Genomic DNA, 21141 nt, shown 5'->3' on the forward strand with positions numbered 1-21141 from the left:
TTTGGGCAAAGGAAAGTAGGAAGAGGATTTTAGGCCACCACAGTAAAATTGATTGACTTCGTCTATTTGCTGTTCACGTCTTCTGCCCTTGAAGAAAAGTTGCAGAGTGAATTGTGCTTCTCTAGAAAGAGCTGCTCGCCTCCTCCGAGGTCAACGTTTTCTCTCTCTCTCTCTCTCTCTCTCTCTCTCTCTCTCTCTCTCTCTCTCTCTATATATATATATATATATATATATATATATATATATATATATATATATATATATATATATATATATATATATATATATAAAATAATTTTGAGTTCTTAATTAATGACAAAATCAAAGTACAAGCTGTCAGTAGGCCGGCCTGGGTGTCGGGCCGGGCTCCGCCCGTTAAGTTTATTTAAATTAAAAAATTAATTTTTTTTTGTTTTAATAGTATATATTTATTATTAATAAATATAATTTATATTTAAAAAATATTTTATAATTAAAAAAATATTTTTTAATTTTGAATGAGTCGGGCCGAGCCGGAATCGAGACCGGGGCTATTTGGCGGGCCTGGGCCAAGCTCACCGGGCCACCCTTAGCTGTCAGTAATCTTTTTCAACAGTTAACTTGGATGTGGCAATTGTAATTTATTCAATTCAAATACAGACGATGATGTTTGACAGTTTGTACATTTCAAAGTTAAAATACTCTATATCTTCCTCACTCCCACACACATCCACGTACATATAAAATTCAAAGTTCGAACAAGTCTGGTATTTCTCTTTAAGATTCACCATCTTTATTGAATGTTCAATAAGAGGTAGTAAAACCTCCAATCGTTTGTTCCCATTGACTTTTTAGTATATATTTTTTTTTGTTTGTTTTTGTAAGTGGAACAAGTTGGTGACGGTGACGAGTATAAATCTCAACTTTTCTTAAAAGTGGTATGAAGTTTTTTTTCCAATATCTTAACAAACAAAAAGTTACCTTTTGTAATTTGCATACAGAAGGATGAAACTTAAAATTTTTGGTGAGGGGGCTTAAATTAAAGTTTTTAAATTTTGACACGGATCAAAATATTATTTTTTAAAATTTTTATATAGAACAAGTAATTTTTTTTTAAATTTACATGTTTTTTTTTTTTTAATTTTTGAGGAGGGAACAAGGCCTATACGGCCTCCCGTTGGCTCTGGCCCTGACTAAAAAATACAAAAAGTAATATTAAGTTAATGTTCAGATTGGTTCCTTTTTAATGTCAAATCGATCTTATCCTAAGGCGAATGGTTCTTTTTTAAATACCATTACACAAAGTTTTCAAACACATAACAGAAGTTGCTTCACGTGGTAAGGTTCCAAGGAGGGTAGGGTAGTTTAGTGACTAGGTGAGAATTTAGTTATTGATGATATTTTTTTGAACTATAAATAAATGATGATAAAGGCGACTCAGTGTAAAGCCTAAGTCAAACTTTACGCTCCGCCATGGAGATCCCTCGGATAAATTGGCAGGCACTGTAATTGTGTGGAAGGTCATGGGCATTTGTTAACTGTAGAAGGTATTGTCTTCCAATCTTTTCTTTTACTCTAATATGTTATCGAGCCAGAGGGCCGCGCCGTCTTTAGCGACTGAGCCACCCGTCGTCCATCCCCGACGAAGACGACGGCTTGGGCTTTGGACAGTCGACTGGCCGGCTGGCTCGGCCGTCCAATGGAGAAGAAAAGGGACAGGAATGGTTGGGTTGGGGCGGAGCGCATTAGGGCATCCACGTCGAATGCCGAGCCATTGCCTAGATTCGTGAGAGAGGAGAGAGATTTTCGTGAAATAAACGCCCAATTTACTGGAAAAGTATTTTTAAATCGAATATGTGAATTTTTTTAATCGCTTTCACTCCATCCCCTTCCTTTGATATCGATGATAATTTGATTCTCGGCGACGAAGCGCTAGGCGAAGGAAGGACGAACCGTGCCTGAGTGGAGAGAGAGACAAGCAGAAAAAGAAGTGAAGCTTCGGGCGTTCCTGTCGTTCGTTAATGGCGCCCGAGGAGGGGACGAGGAAGCACCGTGGAGTTTGTCAAACAAAAGGTGAGAAAATTTTCAGTTGAATATTTTGTGCTTTCGAGATAGAGATAGACGTCCTTGAGCTGGGAGCAGGAAATCAGAAGCGTGTTTCAGGTTTCTTCTTCTGCTCTTCCTGTAGACTAGGTGGAAGCAAGCTAGGACAGCGAGATCTGAAATGACTTCTGCTTCCGCCTACTTTTAAGCATTTGGCTTTCCTTCGTAAGAACGGGTAGGCCAGATCCGTTGCTTAAGCGGCTAACTTTCCCCCGAATTTTTTTTTGTGCCTTTTTGTGTTTGGATTTGCTTCTCATTTTCTCGTTCCTGAGGAGCCGATCTTTGTCTAGCTGTTCGTACTTTTCCTAGGGCTAAATTTTTTGAACACAATTTCTCGATTATTTTGCTTTTAGTTTGAGTAAGAATGACAGAGACCGACAGCACCGCGTTCACCATTAGATTCCCTATAAAATCTGCTGGTCCCTTACCGGGGTCACAGCCGGATTGCCTTTTCCCGGCTGTAGAAGGGCCAGGTCTCTCGTGTTGCAGGAGCTTAGAGGATTTTGATGGTTCAGATCATTTTTTCTTGTTAAAATAGAGACTGAGAAGGAGACAGTAATACTAACGCAATAAACTCTACTCTTCCGCCGTTTTGCTTCAAAAGCAGGCAGAGCATGAAGAACCTTCCTTTTGTGCTTTTATTTTCCCTTGTTTGCTGTTCCACTTAATTTTTCTTCTTTTGTTTAGGTGAAGAAGGAGCTTGATTGAGGATTTCATTTCCCTCAGTGTCTAAAGGTGAAAAAATCTCGAGAAAATTTAATTTGGGAGGAAGGAGGAAGCCGGTAACTCTACCAACTACCAAGCGAGAGAGAGAGAGAGAGAGAGAGAGAAAGAGAGGGAGGGAGAGGACTAATGAAAGCGGCATGGAAGCGGAAGAGACGCTCTCGTACGCAGCGAAGCGATCAAGGAACAATGTAAAAGCTCTTCTAAACGAAGTGAGGCAGCAAACGGCGACAACGGAAGAAGAAGACGACGACGACGAGGAAGAAGACGGAGGAGGAGGGACAGGAGGAGAGGATGAGGAGGAAGGAGAAGACGGAGAAGAGGACACGAAGCCGTCATCCTCTTGGAAGATGCAGCACCAGCACCAGCAATCTATGCAGCTGCAGATGCAGCATCCGCAGACGTCCAGGATCTTTAGGGTTTCGAGGGCGTCTGGGGGCAAGGACCGGCATAGCAAGGTACTGACAGCGAAGGGCCTTCGTGACCGCAGGGTGCGCCTCTCGGTGTCAACCGCGATTCAGTTCTACGACCTGCAGGACAGGTTAGGTTTCGATCAGCCCAGTAAGGCTGTGGACTGGCTCATAAAAGCTGCTGCCGACGCCATAGCAGAGCTTCCATCTCTGGAAGGCACGCTCTTGGACAGGCTGCCATCCGCCGGCCCCGACCAGGACCCTGCCCAACCTCTTCCTCTGAGCACCCGATCAGCCTGCAGCAGCACCTCTGAGACGAGCAGAGGCTCCGTTTTATCACTTTCACGCTCTGAGATACGCGTCAAGGCCAGAGAGAGGGCCAGGGAGAGGGCGAAGGATAAGGTCGTCACAGTTGCCACGATCGCCACCGCAACATCGGTTGAAGAGGTCGCCTCCCAAAAATGCAACACGCAGCAACACCAACAACCCTACTCATCTTCCTCCTTCACTAACCTCCTCATGGACCTTCAGAATCAGCACCCCGGTTTTCCGTACAAGACCAGCAACAGGCAACCCGTGTCCGTGAAGAAGCCGGAGCCTCCACCAATGCTTTCGCCCGTCCTGGACTATTTCAATACGAACGCCGCCGCCTCCGTCTTCTCTCAGGGCAAATCTCAGGCCTCCTTGGTCATGCCCTCACCGAACCTCGTGAACTCGTCTCAGCTGATGAGCAGTGCTCCGTTGAACCCGCCTTGTAACCTGGGGTTAGTGGACCACCACACGGAACTCCAGCAATTCGCTTTCTTGCAAGGCAACCACGTCCCTGTCGCCAACTCGAACGACTACAACTGTTTCGCTGCCGGCTCCAATAGGGGGACCCTTCAGTCCAATTCGTCTGCATTGATGTCTCACCACCACCATCACCAGAAGCTTGCCCCTCCGTTTTCCAACAACCAAGGAGCGTCCTCAGGGCTGCCGTTCTTCATCGGTCAAACGCAGGGAACAGGTGGGAGCCAGTTCCAACCTGGGCTTGACGCTCGCCTTCATCTGTATTACAGCGACGGAAGCAGGCACACCGATCTGAAGGAAGAAGGGAAGAGCTGATGGCCTGTCAAGTGGTGGGCTCTCTTTCTCTCTCAGGTACCACCACCAATCGACATCTTTCTTTTATCTTCCTCATTTTACCCAAAGTGCAATACCATTATCACACACGAGGCAAACGGTTATTGGCCATCGATGTTGCCGTCGCATCTTTTTTTTCCTTTTAAAATTCGGATCATCGTCTCTGTTGTAATTGTTGCTATTATAATCTTTTAGTATGTTTTGCTTTCCCTGATCATGCGAGCATTCCTTTCGACGCATGCGTTGTCCTTGGTTGGTGCTGTCAATCGGCGGACTGTCTGTCTATCTGTTCCTTGTTTCTCGAGTGGTCCTTACCTTTTTCCTGCAACTGTCTCCATGGGATTGATGGCACCCGTTTTTGATTGATGGATGGATTAAATGTTTCCTGAAACCGCATGATGGGCCTGCCACTGCCGCTCGTGGTAGGGTGCACAGAAAGCTGAGAAAATACGGTGCTTGAACAAAACTCTTTCCTTTTAATATCAGATACCTGAAATGCAGTAGGGGGCCGAGGCAGGCCGTTTGAAAGCTCTTAATGAAGACGAGAAGCGTCATAAGTACAGCTGCATGCAGTTAGCATGAGCACCGCTTGAAAGCTCGTGGGATTAATACTTTGAAATTATGAGATCCATCGGCGTGTGCCATCTTCGTCAACAGCTCCATTAGTTTTATGGTGCATTCCCTTCCGCGTGGGCCTTGAGCTCGGGGCTGTTCTGCCTCTTCCTCCCCTGATTTAGGATGTTGGATATATCACATTCTTATGTGCCACATGGATCACATTAAGTATGGGATCCACACACTTGCAGGTTTTCCGGACCGCTTGCCCTTATGAGTGTGCTGTAGAAAAATGGAAAAACATTAAAAGGACACATTGTGCAGCAGAAAAAGACGGAACCATTGTTATAACAGCTTTAATGAGTTCCCTGAAAAGCACGTGACAGCCTTACCAGAAGGGTTTCAAGCTGAGAAATTGAGTTCCGATAAAGAAACTTGTTTGGGATGAAGAAACTCCCGAGCATACAGGAAGTGAAGCACGACTGTGCAAGAGCAACAAACTTGGCTTAGACTTGGTTTCGGAATTGAGCCTCTTCACAAGAGTAATTCCATATTGGAAAGGTAAGATGCGGGGTCCATAACACCGTATTCACGAAAAGTTAAAATAAATAAGTTAGAATCACATATAACATCTTCACGTCAATGGCAAAGCAAGTAATTTTATCTAATGGAAAGAATCTTCTAATCAAATTTCAAAGTAAAAATAAAGAGTTCTAATCTTTTGGATTAACTCAAATTTTAAAGTAGAAACAAAAAATTTGCAATTTTTTTAGCTATCAAAATAAAATGGTTTCTGTTATTTTGTGTTATATGTAAAGAAAAACTATGACCATGTGTCACAAAATCTAGCATAATATGAAAATATGTCTTATTTATTTTTATAAATTATAATCTTAATTTCTATATTTTCGTGAATTTATATTTTAAAATGTATGTTCTTGGTACTGTTAGAAAAGCTTCTTGAAAATATTGACATATGTTTCATAAATTTTGTTATGCCTGTCATGTTTTCAAACGATTTTCTACATCCTAAGCTAAAAGGTAGCGGCATTTTCTATATTTTAACAATAATAAAATAAGAAACGTTAGTTTTGTTCATTTCCATCTTTTAACGGCAACCGAAGATGTGTAGAGTAAATATAAATTTTTTAAACTGAACAGTGAATTTTGTTACATTTATCGAACGTAAAACAATAATTTTGTAAAGGAATGCTTTCAAGCTTTTCATTATGTTTAGGTCTTATACAAGAATATATCAGAAAATTCGTCCGCAAGATGAATTTGAAATTTAAAGGCAGATCCTTTTCTCAACTTAAAATGACGTGTACTTGGTTTGCATATTTTTATTTTTAAGGGCAAAAAGATTAAAGTTAAGAATAATTTGAGGGACAATTGAAAAAAAAAAAACGATAAGGGCACTCAGGTTACTTAAATAAAGGAATGGTTACAACAAAAATACTTTTGAAGGCAAATTTGTAAGGCGGTGTGGGCAACTGCTGTCCCAAGTATAACATGGCTCCACTACTGCTTCGCATTCTCCTTTTACAGCCTGCTCACCACCTATATTTATTTTCAAGGTCATTTTTGCGGTTTCTTTGGGTTCTAAGTTTTGGAGAGAAATAAATGTGCATACTTATGTGGTTTACATTCATCTTATTTATGGTGATATTACTTCTTTCTAAATATCTATCTGATAAAATTCTTGTACTATTCGGCGATCTTAATGCATTTTTGTCCCTTTATGGTTATTTGAAGATCGTGAGACGCTTTACTTCTTTCTATATGTCTATCAAATAAGATTCTTGTACAATTGGTGATCTTAATGCATTTTTGGATGGTTATTTCAAGATCGTGAGATGCTACTGTAACTTATAAACAAATTTTTAGATTATGTACAGAGATAGGATATAGGTGTCACAATATCCTTAGGTAGATACAAGCACATGCATCCACTAAAATTTCAGAAGCATTGATAATTTGGTTTATGAAATGTGAATTGTGAACTCCTTCAGCCTTCGGATTTGTGCCACCAACGAAGAAATGATTGTCTATTATGTGTAAGGTTAAGTTTAAACCTGTTCATGAAGTTCTGTTATGCATGAATAGAAGATATTAACTAGCAGTGCTTATTCTAAGGATATCAATAGGTCTCCATGATATCATATTCCGATTCAGTGTCATTATATTTAATTCATCCCAGTGAATTTCAAAATAATGTAGAAATAATTTACCATCTTTATAGCATTAGATCCTGTTTTCTTAAAAAGCAAAATAAAATTGAAATTTGAGTTTATGGAAGTAAAGGTACTTGCATTTATTGTTGCTGTGCTGGTCGTTCTAGTTACTACTGCTTTTTTACTTATCTACATAAAACAGCCAGTCAAAATGATTTAATTGAAATGAAACTTGACTTAGTCTTACTTTATTATTTTAGTTAATATCACTTATGAATCTCAAGCTATACTTTACATATTAGTAAAGACCGTAAATTGTTATCAAAGGACGCAAAGGAGGTATGAGAAGACTGCCAGATGTACGAATCATATCCCGCAGTCTTGTCCAGGAGAAAATATAATAATAATAATAATAATAATAATAATAATAATAATAATAATAATAATAATAATATCACATGATTGATCTCACATTAGCATTAATGAGTTAACCCAAAGTACCAAGAAAAGGAGAGCCTAGATGACGCTGGGTAGTGTACCAATTGTAAGAATTCCTGTAGCTACTGGGCCTTTTTGTTACAGCATATAATTTTTGAAAAATATACAACTTGTCTTTAGGGTTTTATGTCGTTCTTGATTTTATAGATCCCCTTCACCGCTGCTTAAGTTTGACACTTTTCTAACATTTTCTAGACAAAGAAAACATATCTTCATGGTAATAGAGGGAGTATATATGTGTGTGTATATTTTTCTTTTTGGAGAGAAAGAGGGAGATTGAGAGTGAGAGGGAGAGTATCCAAGCAAGTTTTAGGATATGTTAGGTGAGAAGTGAAAAACGAAAAGATGGGAAATTTGTAATTCAACTCTTTCAATATGTTTCTTGTTGGACGAAAGTTATCTTTGCGAGTAGTTGTTTTAAAAATTCACCATCTTGTTTGCGGAGCATTTGTCGAACCCGCTTACTGATTCTCTGGTTAGCGATTTAGAAGCTTCCTGTTTATCATCATTAGGAAATATAAACAAAGATTGTAGTAATGATGCTAAATTCTACCGTCTCTTTCATGTTTATGAATCTTGATCAGAGTCAAGCTTCAAGTTTGAGATATCAAAAGAGACTGAAATTTTCTAGTGGCATATCATAAAGGGTTACTATCTATAGTCCTTGTTGAATTGCCTGCGACTTGGAAAATTTTGAAGTACAATTTGCGAGTGTTGTGCCTAAATTTCTATGCTGAAGCTATGTTGTCATTGTGATTAAACTTGCCTACCAACCCATTTTTTTTTATTTTTTGGGATGCCATTTGGGGCAAACTTTTTTCTTTTTTCTCTTTCTCATCTCTTCTTCCTCTATTCATGTGTAGACTTTCGTTTTTCTGAATGTTTTTTTTTTCTTCCTGGCGCTCATTTTGGTTATCAGACTTATATATGTAGATAGTTTGAAGACAAGCAATGTTAATATGAAAATTTTGCTTATGTTGAGCATTTATCTTTTTCCTCAAAAATTAGATTAGCGATTTTTGGGTTTATTTAAGCATTTATATTTGAGAAGTTGAAAGTAGAGACTCACCTCTTCGGACTTAGGAATTTAGAAGATTTTGCATCCTTTAGAACATTTGAAAGTATTAATGTATTGCAAAGTTATGCAACCTTTCAAATTTAATTGTTCATGAACTGCGCTAAATTTGAAACTTCGAACTTTCAGTTGTCACTTATTAGCAAGTTACGGATGTTTCAACGTATTAATATTACCATGCATTTTAATTGTCCGTAAATATAAGTTGATAGCCATGCTTTTCACTGAAAGTCGTCCAATTTTATTATTATTTTTCACAACTAATAATGCAATTTATTGGTCGTCTTTTATTCTTTTTGGACTGTTTAGTGCATCTAGTCCCGCTTATTACTTTCTGTACCGTAGACACAATCCACTGCCTAGGCTACATATATATACGAAAAGGAGTTATTTTCCCTACCTAATTGATCTATATGTACGCCGAACCAAGGCATAGGGGTGCAAAGTAATAGAGAGATTATCGATTTAAAAATGAAAGGATTATGATTGGTAAAGAGAAATTTTATTTTATAGTCCATCATGGATGACATGAGTAGCCTTCCTGATGAAATGTATCTTCATGCATGCCTCTGGTTTAACTGGATAACACGGTTCAAAGGCATTGGCATAAGGATATATATGTTCACAGATCATGTTTCCCAGAAATACTTTTTATTTGGTTGCTAAAAATAGGAGGATATAAAAGGGCAGTTAGTTCTGAGAGACTAGCATGTATGGACAGAGAAGCTCATATCAAGGCAATTGCAACTTACGCCATTGAGACATTGACGCCTTTTATATTCATGAGAACGATTTATTCCCTTCCGCATTTTCAGCATCTTCTTCAACATGTAGATTACATGAACACAAAAAGTCCTTCACATTAGATTTACTGATGGTTGAGATTCCGCCTGGATGGATCATTTTATGCAAATTGAAGTTTATGATGTGCTTGAAATTTGTTATCCAGAGTTAGTGTACTCCATTGTTTTTGAAACACTAATGTACTATTGATTATGCCATAACATCAAACGATATACGGATCCCCATTCCCATTAGCAAACATTTTTATGATTATCTACACTATAACGGAACGCAAGTGAGTGACCACCATCACTAAGGACCTTTTTTTGCAATAAATTCAGAATCAATAAGAGAAGCTAATTTATTAGTGAAAACCAGAGCAAGAACACTTGAGTTACAGGCCCAAGTCTAACGTGGGTTTATCTATGTAATTTTTTTTTAACGCATTGTAATTTTGAATTTTAAAATGAAACTTTTGATAGGCAGTGGCCCACAACAGCCCCTATATGTCTCAGCCACTAGCGTGAACATATTTTCATGCTAGTATTTACTAAGCATACTTAATTAATACGAAAAAGGAAAAAAAGCACATGAATGTAGCCCTGTTAATTATATTAGATAAATGCTACATGAGAGATAAGTTACCACCGATCTATCATTTGCAATTTAGCATGGGCAGCCTGCCCGCCATGAGTGGTAGGAGGAGGAATGTAAAGAATGTCGATTTGAATAAGTTTAATCGCAATGCCAAAACCTTCCCCATTCTTCCTCAAAGGCTGCACGTGAAAATTTGTGAAGGGCTAAATTCGTCAAAGGCCAAAACCTTTTTGATTGTCGTTCGCAATTTGTGGGGAGGACTGTTCAATGAGTCGAGCTAATTCGAGGTCAACTCAAACTCAAGTTAAGAAATGAACTCGACAACCTAAATGAGTCGAGCTTGAGTTAAGTGGGCTCGGCTCGGTTAAACTCGGTTAAGTTCGAGAAAAAAAATATACAAAATACGTTTCATAAAGTTATAAAAAAAAGTAGATTGCTCAAATCAAGCTCGAATCCAGCCGAGTTTGAGTTTTAAGAACTCGACTCGAGTTCGAGCTAATAGAAACGAGCTTGACTCGAGGTCAAGCCGAATTCAAACTGCTCAACTTGGCTCGAACTCATTGATGAACAGCCTTGTTTCTGGCGACTGGACTGGGTATGCACTCAGCGCTAATCATTCTACAACAACGACCCCCAAAACTATGTCTTCTTATGTTTTCAAAGTTCATAATTTAGAAATTTGGTTCCTTTATCATTCCAAAGAGCAGTGCCATAGACCCCACTGCTACTGCCATTTACTGATCCCAAATAAGGATAGCTTTAGAAAATATGATTCTTTTACTAACATGCTGAGGATCACGTCAAAGCTCCTTTTTGGCCCCAGAGGGAACGACAACAAGATGATTTATATGGAGGCTAGATTGTAAGATCATTTGGTGGGCCGACATATGTCTATGAGGAATTTCAGACATTATGGTTGCCTTAAGGTAAATATCCACTTAAATGATTGCGTTTTGGGATATTACGTCATTTTAGATGATATGAGGTAATTTTGAAATGTATAGATACCAGTACGTAATTACGGACTCTTTGATGGGTGAAATCCGTAATTGCCCTTAATATAAAATGGTAGTGGTCCCTGGGGTTATGCAATGGTTGCCAGAAACGTTGGTTTCTAGCGTTGTCTCTTCCCCATCTAAGAGAGACCTCACGTGCGCCAGCAAAGACCTTGAAAGATCTTACCGCGATCTACCGTCCAGTTCTTCAGGTGGATTCAGGTACGCTTCCACTACAATTAAGTTCATTTTGTTTAATTCAATAGTTTAGTATGAGCATGATCCTGTTTTAGGACATATCGTTTGTGTATGCATGAAGGGGAGAAATCCCAACAATTGGTATCAGAGCCCATGTTTATTGTTGAATCGTTGATTTTAGATAATTTTTGTGCGTTTGCTTATGGTCGGGTTGGCGGTGGCTGCCGTTGGGCAGAGGAGAGGGGCGTGGGCGATGGAAGCAATCAGGCTTCTGTTACAGCCGTGAGGAAGAGGAACCATGGAAGCCGTTGGGCTTCCGTGCGATGGACCTCTCACCACCACGCTGGAGGCTGTCAGACTTCTATTAGGGAAAGGGGCGGCAGGTTTCAGGCCGTTCAGGCGAGCGTCGGTCGGTCATTAGGCGACGACCGACCTCCGGCCGCCCTGGTTTGACCCGTCGGTGGCCATTCACATTGTTGGGTGGCCCGCCGGTGGCTCCCTAGCTTCCATTGCAGCCACCTGAGGAAGAGAAAAGGTAAGGGGACGGCAGTGAGGGGCGACGGTGGTGAAGGGCGACCGCCGGCGACCTAGCTGTCGCCGGACGGGCTCGCGCGACCCACCGGTGCCCACCCAACGTGAAAGGAGGGCCGTCGGTGGCTTTCCCGCTGCCGTTTTCAATCTCCGACAAACAGAGAAAAGGGGCAAATTTCAATCTGGAAAATCAGGGCCGATTCTGGCCGGTTTTTTGGCGAGCGACGGCCGGCTGTCCTGGCGGCACCCGCCGGCGGCCACCCACGAAGTTGGGTGGCCTGCCGGTGGAACACCACTGCCCGCCTGGCGTTCGGCAGGCGATCGGTGGAGATGACTCCCACGACCGCTCGCGCGGTCGAGAGGGCAGGTCGGACCGGGTCGGGTCAGGACATACCCGATCCGGATCCATCAGTTTAAAAAAAAAAAAATCATTTGCCGCCCGAATACGCCCGCGTTAAATTTTTCTGGATCAGGTCGTGTCCTGACGGACCTGACCCGTATCCATACGGCCTGGTTTTAAAACATAACCGGTTCATTCAGTTTTAGAACCGGCTCGGACATTTTAGAACCGATTTGGACCCTTTTCAGACCGATTCAGAGTTTTTCAGACCGGTTCACTCAGTTTTAGAATCGATACGGTCTAATTTGACCGGTTCGTTCAATTTTTAAACTGGTTCAGCCCTATTTAGGGCCTTGTGGGTACGTTTATTGTGGTTTAAGAACGATACAGACCATTTTAAAGCCAACTCAGTGGTTCTTGACCCACTTAAGACGATTATGGTACCGATTTATAAAATTTTGGACTCTTTTGGGCCCATATCATTGAATCATTTGGTTTTGGATTCAATGTTGGGATAATATTGTATGCAATTTTAATTTATGTATTATGTTTTGCATGCTATTAAAATTATGGGTGTACTTTAGATGAATGTTTGGATTATGAATTTGATCTTTGGCCATGTCTATTGTTTGAAATGAGTAGGTTAGTACGTTATGTCGTCAAAGTGACATCTGTTGTACGAATTTGCCTGTTTTGAACAATAGATGATAATATACTTGATCCATGCGGTCAATGATCAACCCAAAGGAGGATTGTTGTTTGGTCAGGTTTAAGTATACAGGGCAATGAATATGTGATAATTTTCAGGTTTCCATGTGAATAGTGAGTCAATCCAAAGATAGGCTCGTTGTTTGAGAAGGTTAATTATCCATATTCATTGTTGACCAAGGATACCACTTGCAGTTAGTATTTGAATCCAAAGATTGGATATTAACGTTGCACCGGTACCTTGTGATGAGTTTTTTTGGGCAATTGTGTTTAAATTCATTTATATTTGTTGTTTGATCTTTGTACATGTATTGATTGCGAGCATGCTTTGGTTTGTTCTTTGTACAGTGAGTTTTGCTTCCATGATATCTGTAAATTTGAGTACTATTCTTGAGTTCAATGATTCGATTTTTATATGTAAGAAAAGAAAGACTATTAAGGAAGTTGCAGTTGACCTGTCATCCATTAAGAAACAGAAGAAGCATAAAGAAAGCCAATCAGGCTGCTTCTTTTGTAAGAGTGAAGGTCATATAAAGAAGGATTGTACTAAGTTTCATGCATGGCGTGAAAAGAAGAGTACACTTCTCACTTTGGTTTGTTCTGAGGTTAATTTAACTTCAGTACCTAGAGACACTTGGTGGGTAGATTCAGGTGCTACTGCTCACATAAGTGTCTATATGCAAGGCTGCCTAAATTGTCGAACGCCAAATGATGCTGAAAGATTCATCTATGTGGGCGATGGCAAGAAAGCGAAAGTTGAAGCCATAGCAGATTTTCGGTTATTGTTAAAGACTGGTTGTTATTTGAATTTGACAGAAACTTATGTGGTACCGTCTTTTAGACGGAATTTGGTTTCTTTTTCTCGTTTGACAAATTTGGTTATTATTGTTCATTTGAAAGAAGTAAATTTAAGTTGTTTCTGCACTCAAATTTGATAGCCACTGGTTCTTTATCTGGTAGCGATAACATCTATTTGCTTGATACGGTTGCTTCATATCATGAAACCTTGCATGTTACGTCTAGTGGTACTAAAAGAAAATTATCCAATAAGAATTCTGCTTTGTTATGGCATAGGCGCTTAGGTCATATCTCTGAAAAGAAAATAAAAGGCTTATGTCAAATGGAATTCTTCAGTCCCTTGATTTTGCAGACTTTAATGTTTGCATTGAATGTATAAAGGGAAAACAAACAAACATTAAGAAAACAGGTGCAAGTAGAGCTTCAGATGTCTTAGAACTGATTCATACGGATGTTTGTGGTCCATTCCCTACGGCTTGTTAGAATGGACAACAATATTTTATCACGTTCATAGACGATTATTCTCGTTATGGCTACCTGTATTTGATTCATGAGAAGTCTCAATCCTTAGACGTTTTCAAGTCATTTAAAGCCAAAGTTGAGAATCAATTAGGCAAAATGATTAAAGTCGTTAGATATGACCATGGTGGTGAATACTATGGTAGATTTGATGGATCAGGTGAACAACGTCCAGGGCCTTTCGCTAAGTACCTAGAGGAATGCGGTATAGTCCCTCAATACACCATGCCAGGTTCTCCCAGAATGAATGGTGTAGCTGAGAGACGAAACAAGACTCTTATAGATATGGTAAGGAGTATGATTAATCATTCTACCTTACCAGAGTCCCTCTAGGGAGAAGCATTAAAGACTGCAACTTATATTCTAAATAGAGTACCATCAAAAGCAGTACCGAATATCCCATATGAATTATGGACAGGCAAAACGCCTAGTATGAGACATTTTCATATTTGGGGATGTCCAGCTGAAGCGAGACCATATAGGCCAAACGAAAGGAAACTGGACTTTAAGACGGTTAACTGTTACTTTGTTGGGTATTCTGATAGGTCAAGGGGTTATAAGTTTTATAATCCATCCAGTAAGTGTTTCTTTCAAACGGGAAATGCTCATTTCTTTGAAGATATTGAGTTTGTGGGAGGTGATCAGGTTAGAAGCATTGCCTTTGAAGAGAGACCTGAGTCCATTCATACGGATGTTGTAAGCAATAGTCAGGTATTCATTCCTGCCATTGTTCCATCAACATATTCAGAAGAAGGCAATGATGTTGATCTCCCCATTGAAGAACAAACTCAACAACCTCAAGAAAATCAAGTAGAGGTGCCACTGAGGAGATCCACTAGAGAGAGGAAAAATACAATTTCAAATGATTTTGTCTATCTCCAAGAACATGATATTGATATGGGCTTAATGGAAGATGATTCTATCAACTTCCAACAAGCGATGAAGAGTTCTAAATCTCATAACTGGATAGATGCCATGAATGAGGAGATAAAGTCCATGATAGACAATGATGTATGGGATATTGTTCTCTTACCTGAAGGTGTGAAACCCATTAGTTGTAAATGGATATTTAAAACCAAGAGGGATTCATTAGGAAACATCGAAAGGTATAAGACACGTCTTGTTGCAAAGAGCTTTACTCAAAAGGAAGCATTGATTATACAGAGACTTTTTCTCCAGTTTCATCGAAAGACTCATTTAGGACCATAATGGCACTTGTGGCTCATTTTGACTTAGAGCTGTATCAGATGGATGTAAAGACAGCGTTTCTAAATGGAGACATTGATGAAACAATATATATGGTGCAAGTAGAAAACTTTGTTTCAGGAGATGTAAAAAAAATGGTCTGCAAACTTAAGAAATCTATCTATGGGCTAAAGCAAGCTTCCCGTTAGTGGTATTACAAATTTCATCAAGTTATAGTTTTATGTGGCTTCGAAACTAATATGGTTGATGAATGTGTATACCAAAAATTCAGTGGAGGTAAATTTATCTTTCTGATTTTATATGTCGATGATATATTGCTGGCAAGTAATGATGTGGCCATATTGCATGAAACTAAGAAATTTTTGTCAACAAAGTTTGACATGAAGGATCTTGGTGATGCATCTTTTGTATTAGGGATCCAAATATTTTAATATCATTCTCGGGGTATTCTTGGATTATCACAAAAGACCTACATTGATAAGGCGCTTCAGTGATATGGCATGAAGGATTGTAAACCAGGAGATACTCCAGTTGCTAAAGGAGACAAGTTTAGTCTCAAACAGTGCCCTAAAAATGAAATCAAATCTAAGGAAATAGAAATAATTCCCTATTCGTCTGTTGTGGAAAGCCTTATGTATGCTCAGGTTTGTACCCATCCGAATATTGCATTTATCGTTGAAATGTTAGGCAGATACTTAAGTAATCCAGGTATGGATCATTGGAAAGCAGCGAAAAGGGTATTGAGGTACCTACAGAGAATAAAAGATTTTATGTTCACATACAAGAAGTCAGACCAGTTGGAGATCATTGGGTATTCAGATTCTGACTTTGCTGGGTGCCAAGACAGTCGCAAGTCTACTTCAGGCTATGTATTTCTATTGGCTGGAGGAGCTATATCCTGGAAAAGTGTCAAACAGACACTTGTAGCTACTTCAACCATGGCAGCGGAATTCATAGCATGTTACGAGGCGTCCAATCATGCCTTGTGGTTGCAGAATTTTGTCACGGGGCTGCGCATTGTGAATGGTATAGAAAGACCACTAAGGTTATTGTGTGACAGTAATTCAGCAGTCATGTACTCTAATAACAGCCACAGTTTGTCAAAGTCGAAGCACATCGACATTAAGTTTTTGGCTGTTAAAGAGAGGATACAGAATGGTCATGTGTCTTTAGAGCATATTGGGACAGACTCTATCATTGCAGATCCGCTTATCAAAGGTTTAACACCTAAGGTCTTTCACGAACATGTTGTTCGTATGGAGGTGTTGTCTTTGGATGATGTGCTGGTTTAGTGGGAGTTTGTATTTTGTTTGCTCTTATGTATGGACACATATTCAGTTTTCTGCAGAATAAAGTTTAAAGTTCTTTGGTTCCATTCTGTATTTATGTGTTTTTTGATCTCCATAAGGTTTTAAAGTTGGACCAGTTGAGAATAAATATGTTGTAATCACATTACATGTAATTCTCATGCTATACATCCGTATTAGATCTATGTCATTGGTTGTGTTAACATTTGTGATCATTGAAGGTTTAGCTAATTTTGATATAGCGAAAGCCGCTTTGGTTTTGTGTTGATGTGATCATGGACGAGATTGGTGAAAATGACGTTTAATAAGATAGCAGTATGAGCTCCTAAGGTTTTATGTAATGTCTAAATGTATAAAGACATATTTGGCCCAAGTGGGAGATTGTAAGATCATTTGGTGGGCTGGCATATGTGTATGAGGAATTTCAGACATTATGGCTGTCTTAAGGTAAATATCCGCTTAAGTGATTGCGTTTTGGGATATTACGTCATTTTAGATGGTATGAGGTAATTTTGAAATGTATAGATACCAGTACGCAATTACGACCTCTTTGATGGGTGGAATCCGCAATTGCCCTTAATATAAAATGGTAGTGGTCCCTGTGGTCGTGCAATGGTTTCCAGAAACGTTGGTTTCTAGGGTTGTCTCTTCCCCATCTCAGAGAGACCTCACGTGCGCCAGCAAAGACCCTGGAAGATCCTACCGCGATCTACCATCCAGTTCTTCAGATGGATTCAAGTACACTTCCGCTACAGTTAAGTTTATTTTGTTTAATTCAATGATTTAGCATGAGTATAATCCTGTTTTAGGGCATATCATTTGTGTATGCATGAAGAGGAGAAATCCAAACATAGATGACTATTCTTCAGTAAGTAAGCATTGTTATTAGATCTTCACGCATCACCAAGCGATGCGTGTGCATCGATTGCACCACCTTGCTGAACGCACCAAGTTCATCGGTGGTCTGTGTTTAACAAGATGCACACACCTCCAACCGGCATGCACTGCGTGCCTGATGCACACACATTTCACTCATCGGTTTTCTCTTTCTTTATTATCCATCTCTTTGGCCTCAGCTGCTGGTCGTCTCTTCATTGCCGGATGGCCATTGCCAAAAGCCCACCGCCGCCGCCACCACCACCTATCTCTTTGCTGCCATGCATCTCTAATAACTCTCTCTCTCTTTCTATCTCCTGAATGTTAAGTGTGTGCGCTTCAATGCTTGATGCACACACATTACCATGCACTACGCATCAAAATCCATGTTTGAGAAGTAAGATGACCTGTTATGTACGCCTCATGAGGATGAGGTGTACGCATCTGTATGATGTGAAGTGTCCTAGAGGCGTGCGCTTCAGGCACCCTTTTTTTTTAAAGCATGTCAAAAATGCTTTGTTTTTCATTTTTAACATGAATAGCAATTTCCACCCAAGAGTTCCTCTATTGACCCTTTGATTTAGTTTAAGAAAACACACCCTCTTTCTAGCAAATAGACTGGCAATAACTAGGGATGTCAACTAATCGAATTTGAATTGGATGTATCTTTAATCATATCTGCTTTTTTGATATTCATATATTCGGATTCGAATTCGAATAAAAAAACAGTCATATCCAAATTCGAATATGAAATCTGATTTTACTATTCAAATCTGATTTTTATATTATGTCCGAACCCGAATCCAAATTTTGAACCGGATTTTACCAATTTTCAAAATTTAATAGCATTAGATAAAGGATATTTGTCTAAAAATGAATTCAATCCGAATCTGAATCCAATTGGATATTTATGTATATTCAAATCTGAATCTGATCGGATGCCATTTATTAAATCCGAATCTGATCCGATTTCTTAATCAGATATTAATTTTTTTTTCTGTATCCAACTTTTTCGGATTGATTCGGTCAAATATCTGATTCAAATCGGATATATTGACATCCGTAACAGTAACGACCTCTTTCTTCCCTGCCCCGCCCCTGCGTCTCTTTCCCTCTCTTTGCTTAAGGATATGCAAATCAGCGACCCTTGCTCTTTCTCCGGCCACCCAGCGAACTGGCGGGTAGTCCTCCCTTTCTCTCTTGCTCTCTCTTCCCACAATCACATTACTCATACATTATTTTGATTGTTTTTTTTCATTTTTAACATTATTTTTGTGGATGCTATACGAATAATCATTCACTATGCATCACTTCATAACCTTAGCGCATCGCTTTGTATCAACGCACTTACATTGATAGTAAGCACTTCAAAGATGTCGGAGAAAACTGGTCCATCACTAGCATCATCGATTACACTTTAGTGATAGAATTTTAGTGGGACTTTTTTTTTTTTTGCATCATTGAAAGTTTTTGTGGTAGCTATCTACTTTCTCTAATGTGGCAGCCTTGTGTCAGAGAAGGTTGAGTTTTTATATGTTTTGCCTCCAACATCAATAATGTGTTGGCCATTTCTAACATTGTCCACTGCACACCAGTGAAGTCCTTTTCAATGGCACTCTCTCACAATGTCAAAAAAACTGCACTTGCTGTGTGCTTTTTGTGGTGTAATTTATCACGTTAGTGGAGACCTTTTCATTGGCGTTTTTATGAAAACACGGAATAAAGGTACTTTAATGGTGAGCCCTCATCTATGATGTATTTCTACAAATGTCAATAAGTAGGGGTAATTTCTTACGTTCTTTACTATGCATTAGTGAATCCCTTTTCATCGACATTGGTCGCCAACACCAGAGGAAGTACACTTATGGTGGGTCTTTTCTGACATATCCTGAAATGTCAGGAAAGTAAGTTTCATTGACATTTTTTTCTTGTGTTAGAGAAGACAACTCACTACGTACGAAAACATCTGCATTGGTGGCTCCACATCAAAAAAGAGATGTTTTCTTTGACTTTCTGCCTTGCATCTGAGATAGCTGCCTCTTTTTTGACAATGCTTTCCATCACATGAGAGATAAATTCTTATTTTGTCTCTTCACTAACGCTTTGCATTGAGGTTAACAAAGTCCAAGTCTAATGATCTTCGAATTGGTGTATAGTGAGATGACCAAGCACAATGACAACCTTGCCATTATGACTCTGGAAAGAGGAGTTGGGAGGGGCCAGCCAGATTATGGCTATATTTTTCATAGTTCTTGAGGGGCTTTGGCCTCTGGTGCACCACTTAAACTACTTAAGAGACACAAAGACTAACGAGTAGAAAGTGCTATATAGAATTTGACTTTACGTGGAAAATCAGTAGAATTTAAAGTCAAATGATTGTGTTGGATGGAAAGTAAACAAATATATTTGTAGGTCTAGAATTAAACACATCATGATTGAACGAAATTTGCACAATTCATCCATCTTGATTTAGCAATATCGGAAAATATGAGTTTCAAAAGAATCTTTTTGTATGAAATTCAAGTATATGGAGCAGTTGGTAAGAGGTTAAGTAATAAAGAAATCGTTCTTAAACATCATTCTCTCCCAAACATAAATATGTGGTGCATACATATTTTGACTGTTGGCTGGGCAATATGATAGTATGACCTATCTAAAAAAAATTTATGGTTCAATATATTTGAGTTAGCTCCCATTTTATTCATTTGCATGAAACACTTCACTTACTACAATAGACCATTAGAAATGTGTACCATGTGCTTTTCAATTACATGGGGAAATAACTTCAATCTCATGGCAAAGATTATCTAAAATTAGGAAGTTAAAGTTCTAGATTTGTCTCAAGAAAATCTTAAGTTCCATTGGGTCTTAGTAAATGTTCTTATTCTTGATGGTAAATCCATTACAATATGCTTGATAGCACCAAAGACTTGAAGTAAGAGGTAATATTATTACCTTATGCTTTGGCAAGTATTTGCATCGTTTGCAGTAGAACAGCCATTGTCAACTACCACCTATGCACAATGTTTTTTAAATTTTAAAAAGTACGTTTTCTCTATGCTACACATACCATGGCCAAATAAACATTATTTTTAAGCAAGTTCAAATGGCTTAGCAAGGTTAGATTTAAGGAGTTCAAAATAATAATGCTTCTACACAAGGCATCAATTTGGTTTGTCATTTTCTTGTTTCACAACCATAGGTGGAGAGGATGCCCTAAGGAGGGATTTATGAGAGGTACTTAACTGATGGCCTTGAATCAAGTTCCAACCCAGCCAGTCCACCGTAGTGCATTTGTGGTGTTGTCCTCTCTAGGCATGGTAATTATAACATACGCAAGGGGTTTACCTTCAAAAGGAAAGCCCCTTTGAATGATAAACCCTTTAGTGTTCTAGAACGAGAGAGGTTGGTGTAGAATGAGAAGATGTGCTCCTCTCTAGCAATAGGAGAAAGCAATATCTGGATGCTAAGAAAGGCGATAGGGTTTAGGAAAGAATCTTAGATGGCATGAGAGGAACCTTAAATGTTACAGGTGATAAGCTCTGCCCTTTTTGCCATATCCCTTTTCATTGAACAGTGAGATAACAAGAAAAGAAGTCTTCCCTACGGTCATGAGCTGATCCAATGACAATCTTATCAAATAG

The 21141-nt window shown here is 39.2% G+C and overlaps 2 protein-coding genes across 6 annotated transcripts in view; both read left to right on the top strand.

Annotated features, from left to right (window-relative positions):
* Positions 1-1713: 1713 nt before the first annotated feature.
* LOC116267403 (transcription factor TCP24-like) overlaps positions 1714-21141 on the top strand; it is a 32621-nt gene continuing 13193 nt past the window's right edge. For 2 of the 4 annotated variants that reach the window (XM_031649098.2, XM_031649096.2), the window contains exons 1-2: positions 1714-2052; positions 2770-4355. In XM_031649098.2, the coding sequence (XP_031504958.1) occupies positions 2946-4319 (1374 nt within the window). In that variant the 5' untranslated portion in view covers positions 1714-2052; positions 2770-2945 and the 3' untranslated portion in view covers positions 4320-4355. Of the gene's footprint in view, positions 2053-2114; positions 2258-2769; positions 4552-21141 lie in introns of those variants that run through there. The other 2 variants (XM_031649094.2, XM_031649099.1) reach the window with 2 other exon arrangements.
* LOC116267404 (phosphatase IMPL1, chloroplastic) overlaps positions 10861-21141 on the top strand; it is a 68386-nt gene continuing 58105 nt past the window's right edge. For both annotated transcript variants that reach the window (XM_031649100.2, XM_031649101.2), the window contains exons 1-2: positions 10861-10945; positions 11024-11236. The gene's annotated coding sequence lies outside the window, so the exon portion shown is untranslated. The remainder of the gene's footprint in view (positions 10946-11023; positions 11237-21141) is intronic.

This window comes from Nymphaea colorata, chromosome 14 (assembly GCF_008831285.2).
Source record: "Nymphaea colorata isolate Beijing-Zhang1983 chromosome 14, ASM883128v2, whole genome shotgun sequence".
NCBI lineage: Eukaryota > Viridiplantae > Streptophyta > Magnoliopsida > Nymphaeales > Nymphaeaceae > Nymphaea > Nymphaea colorata.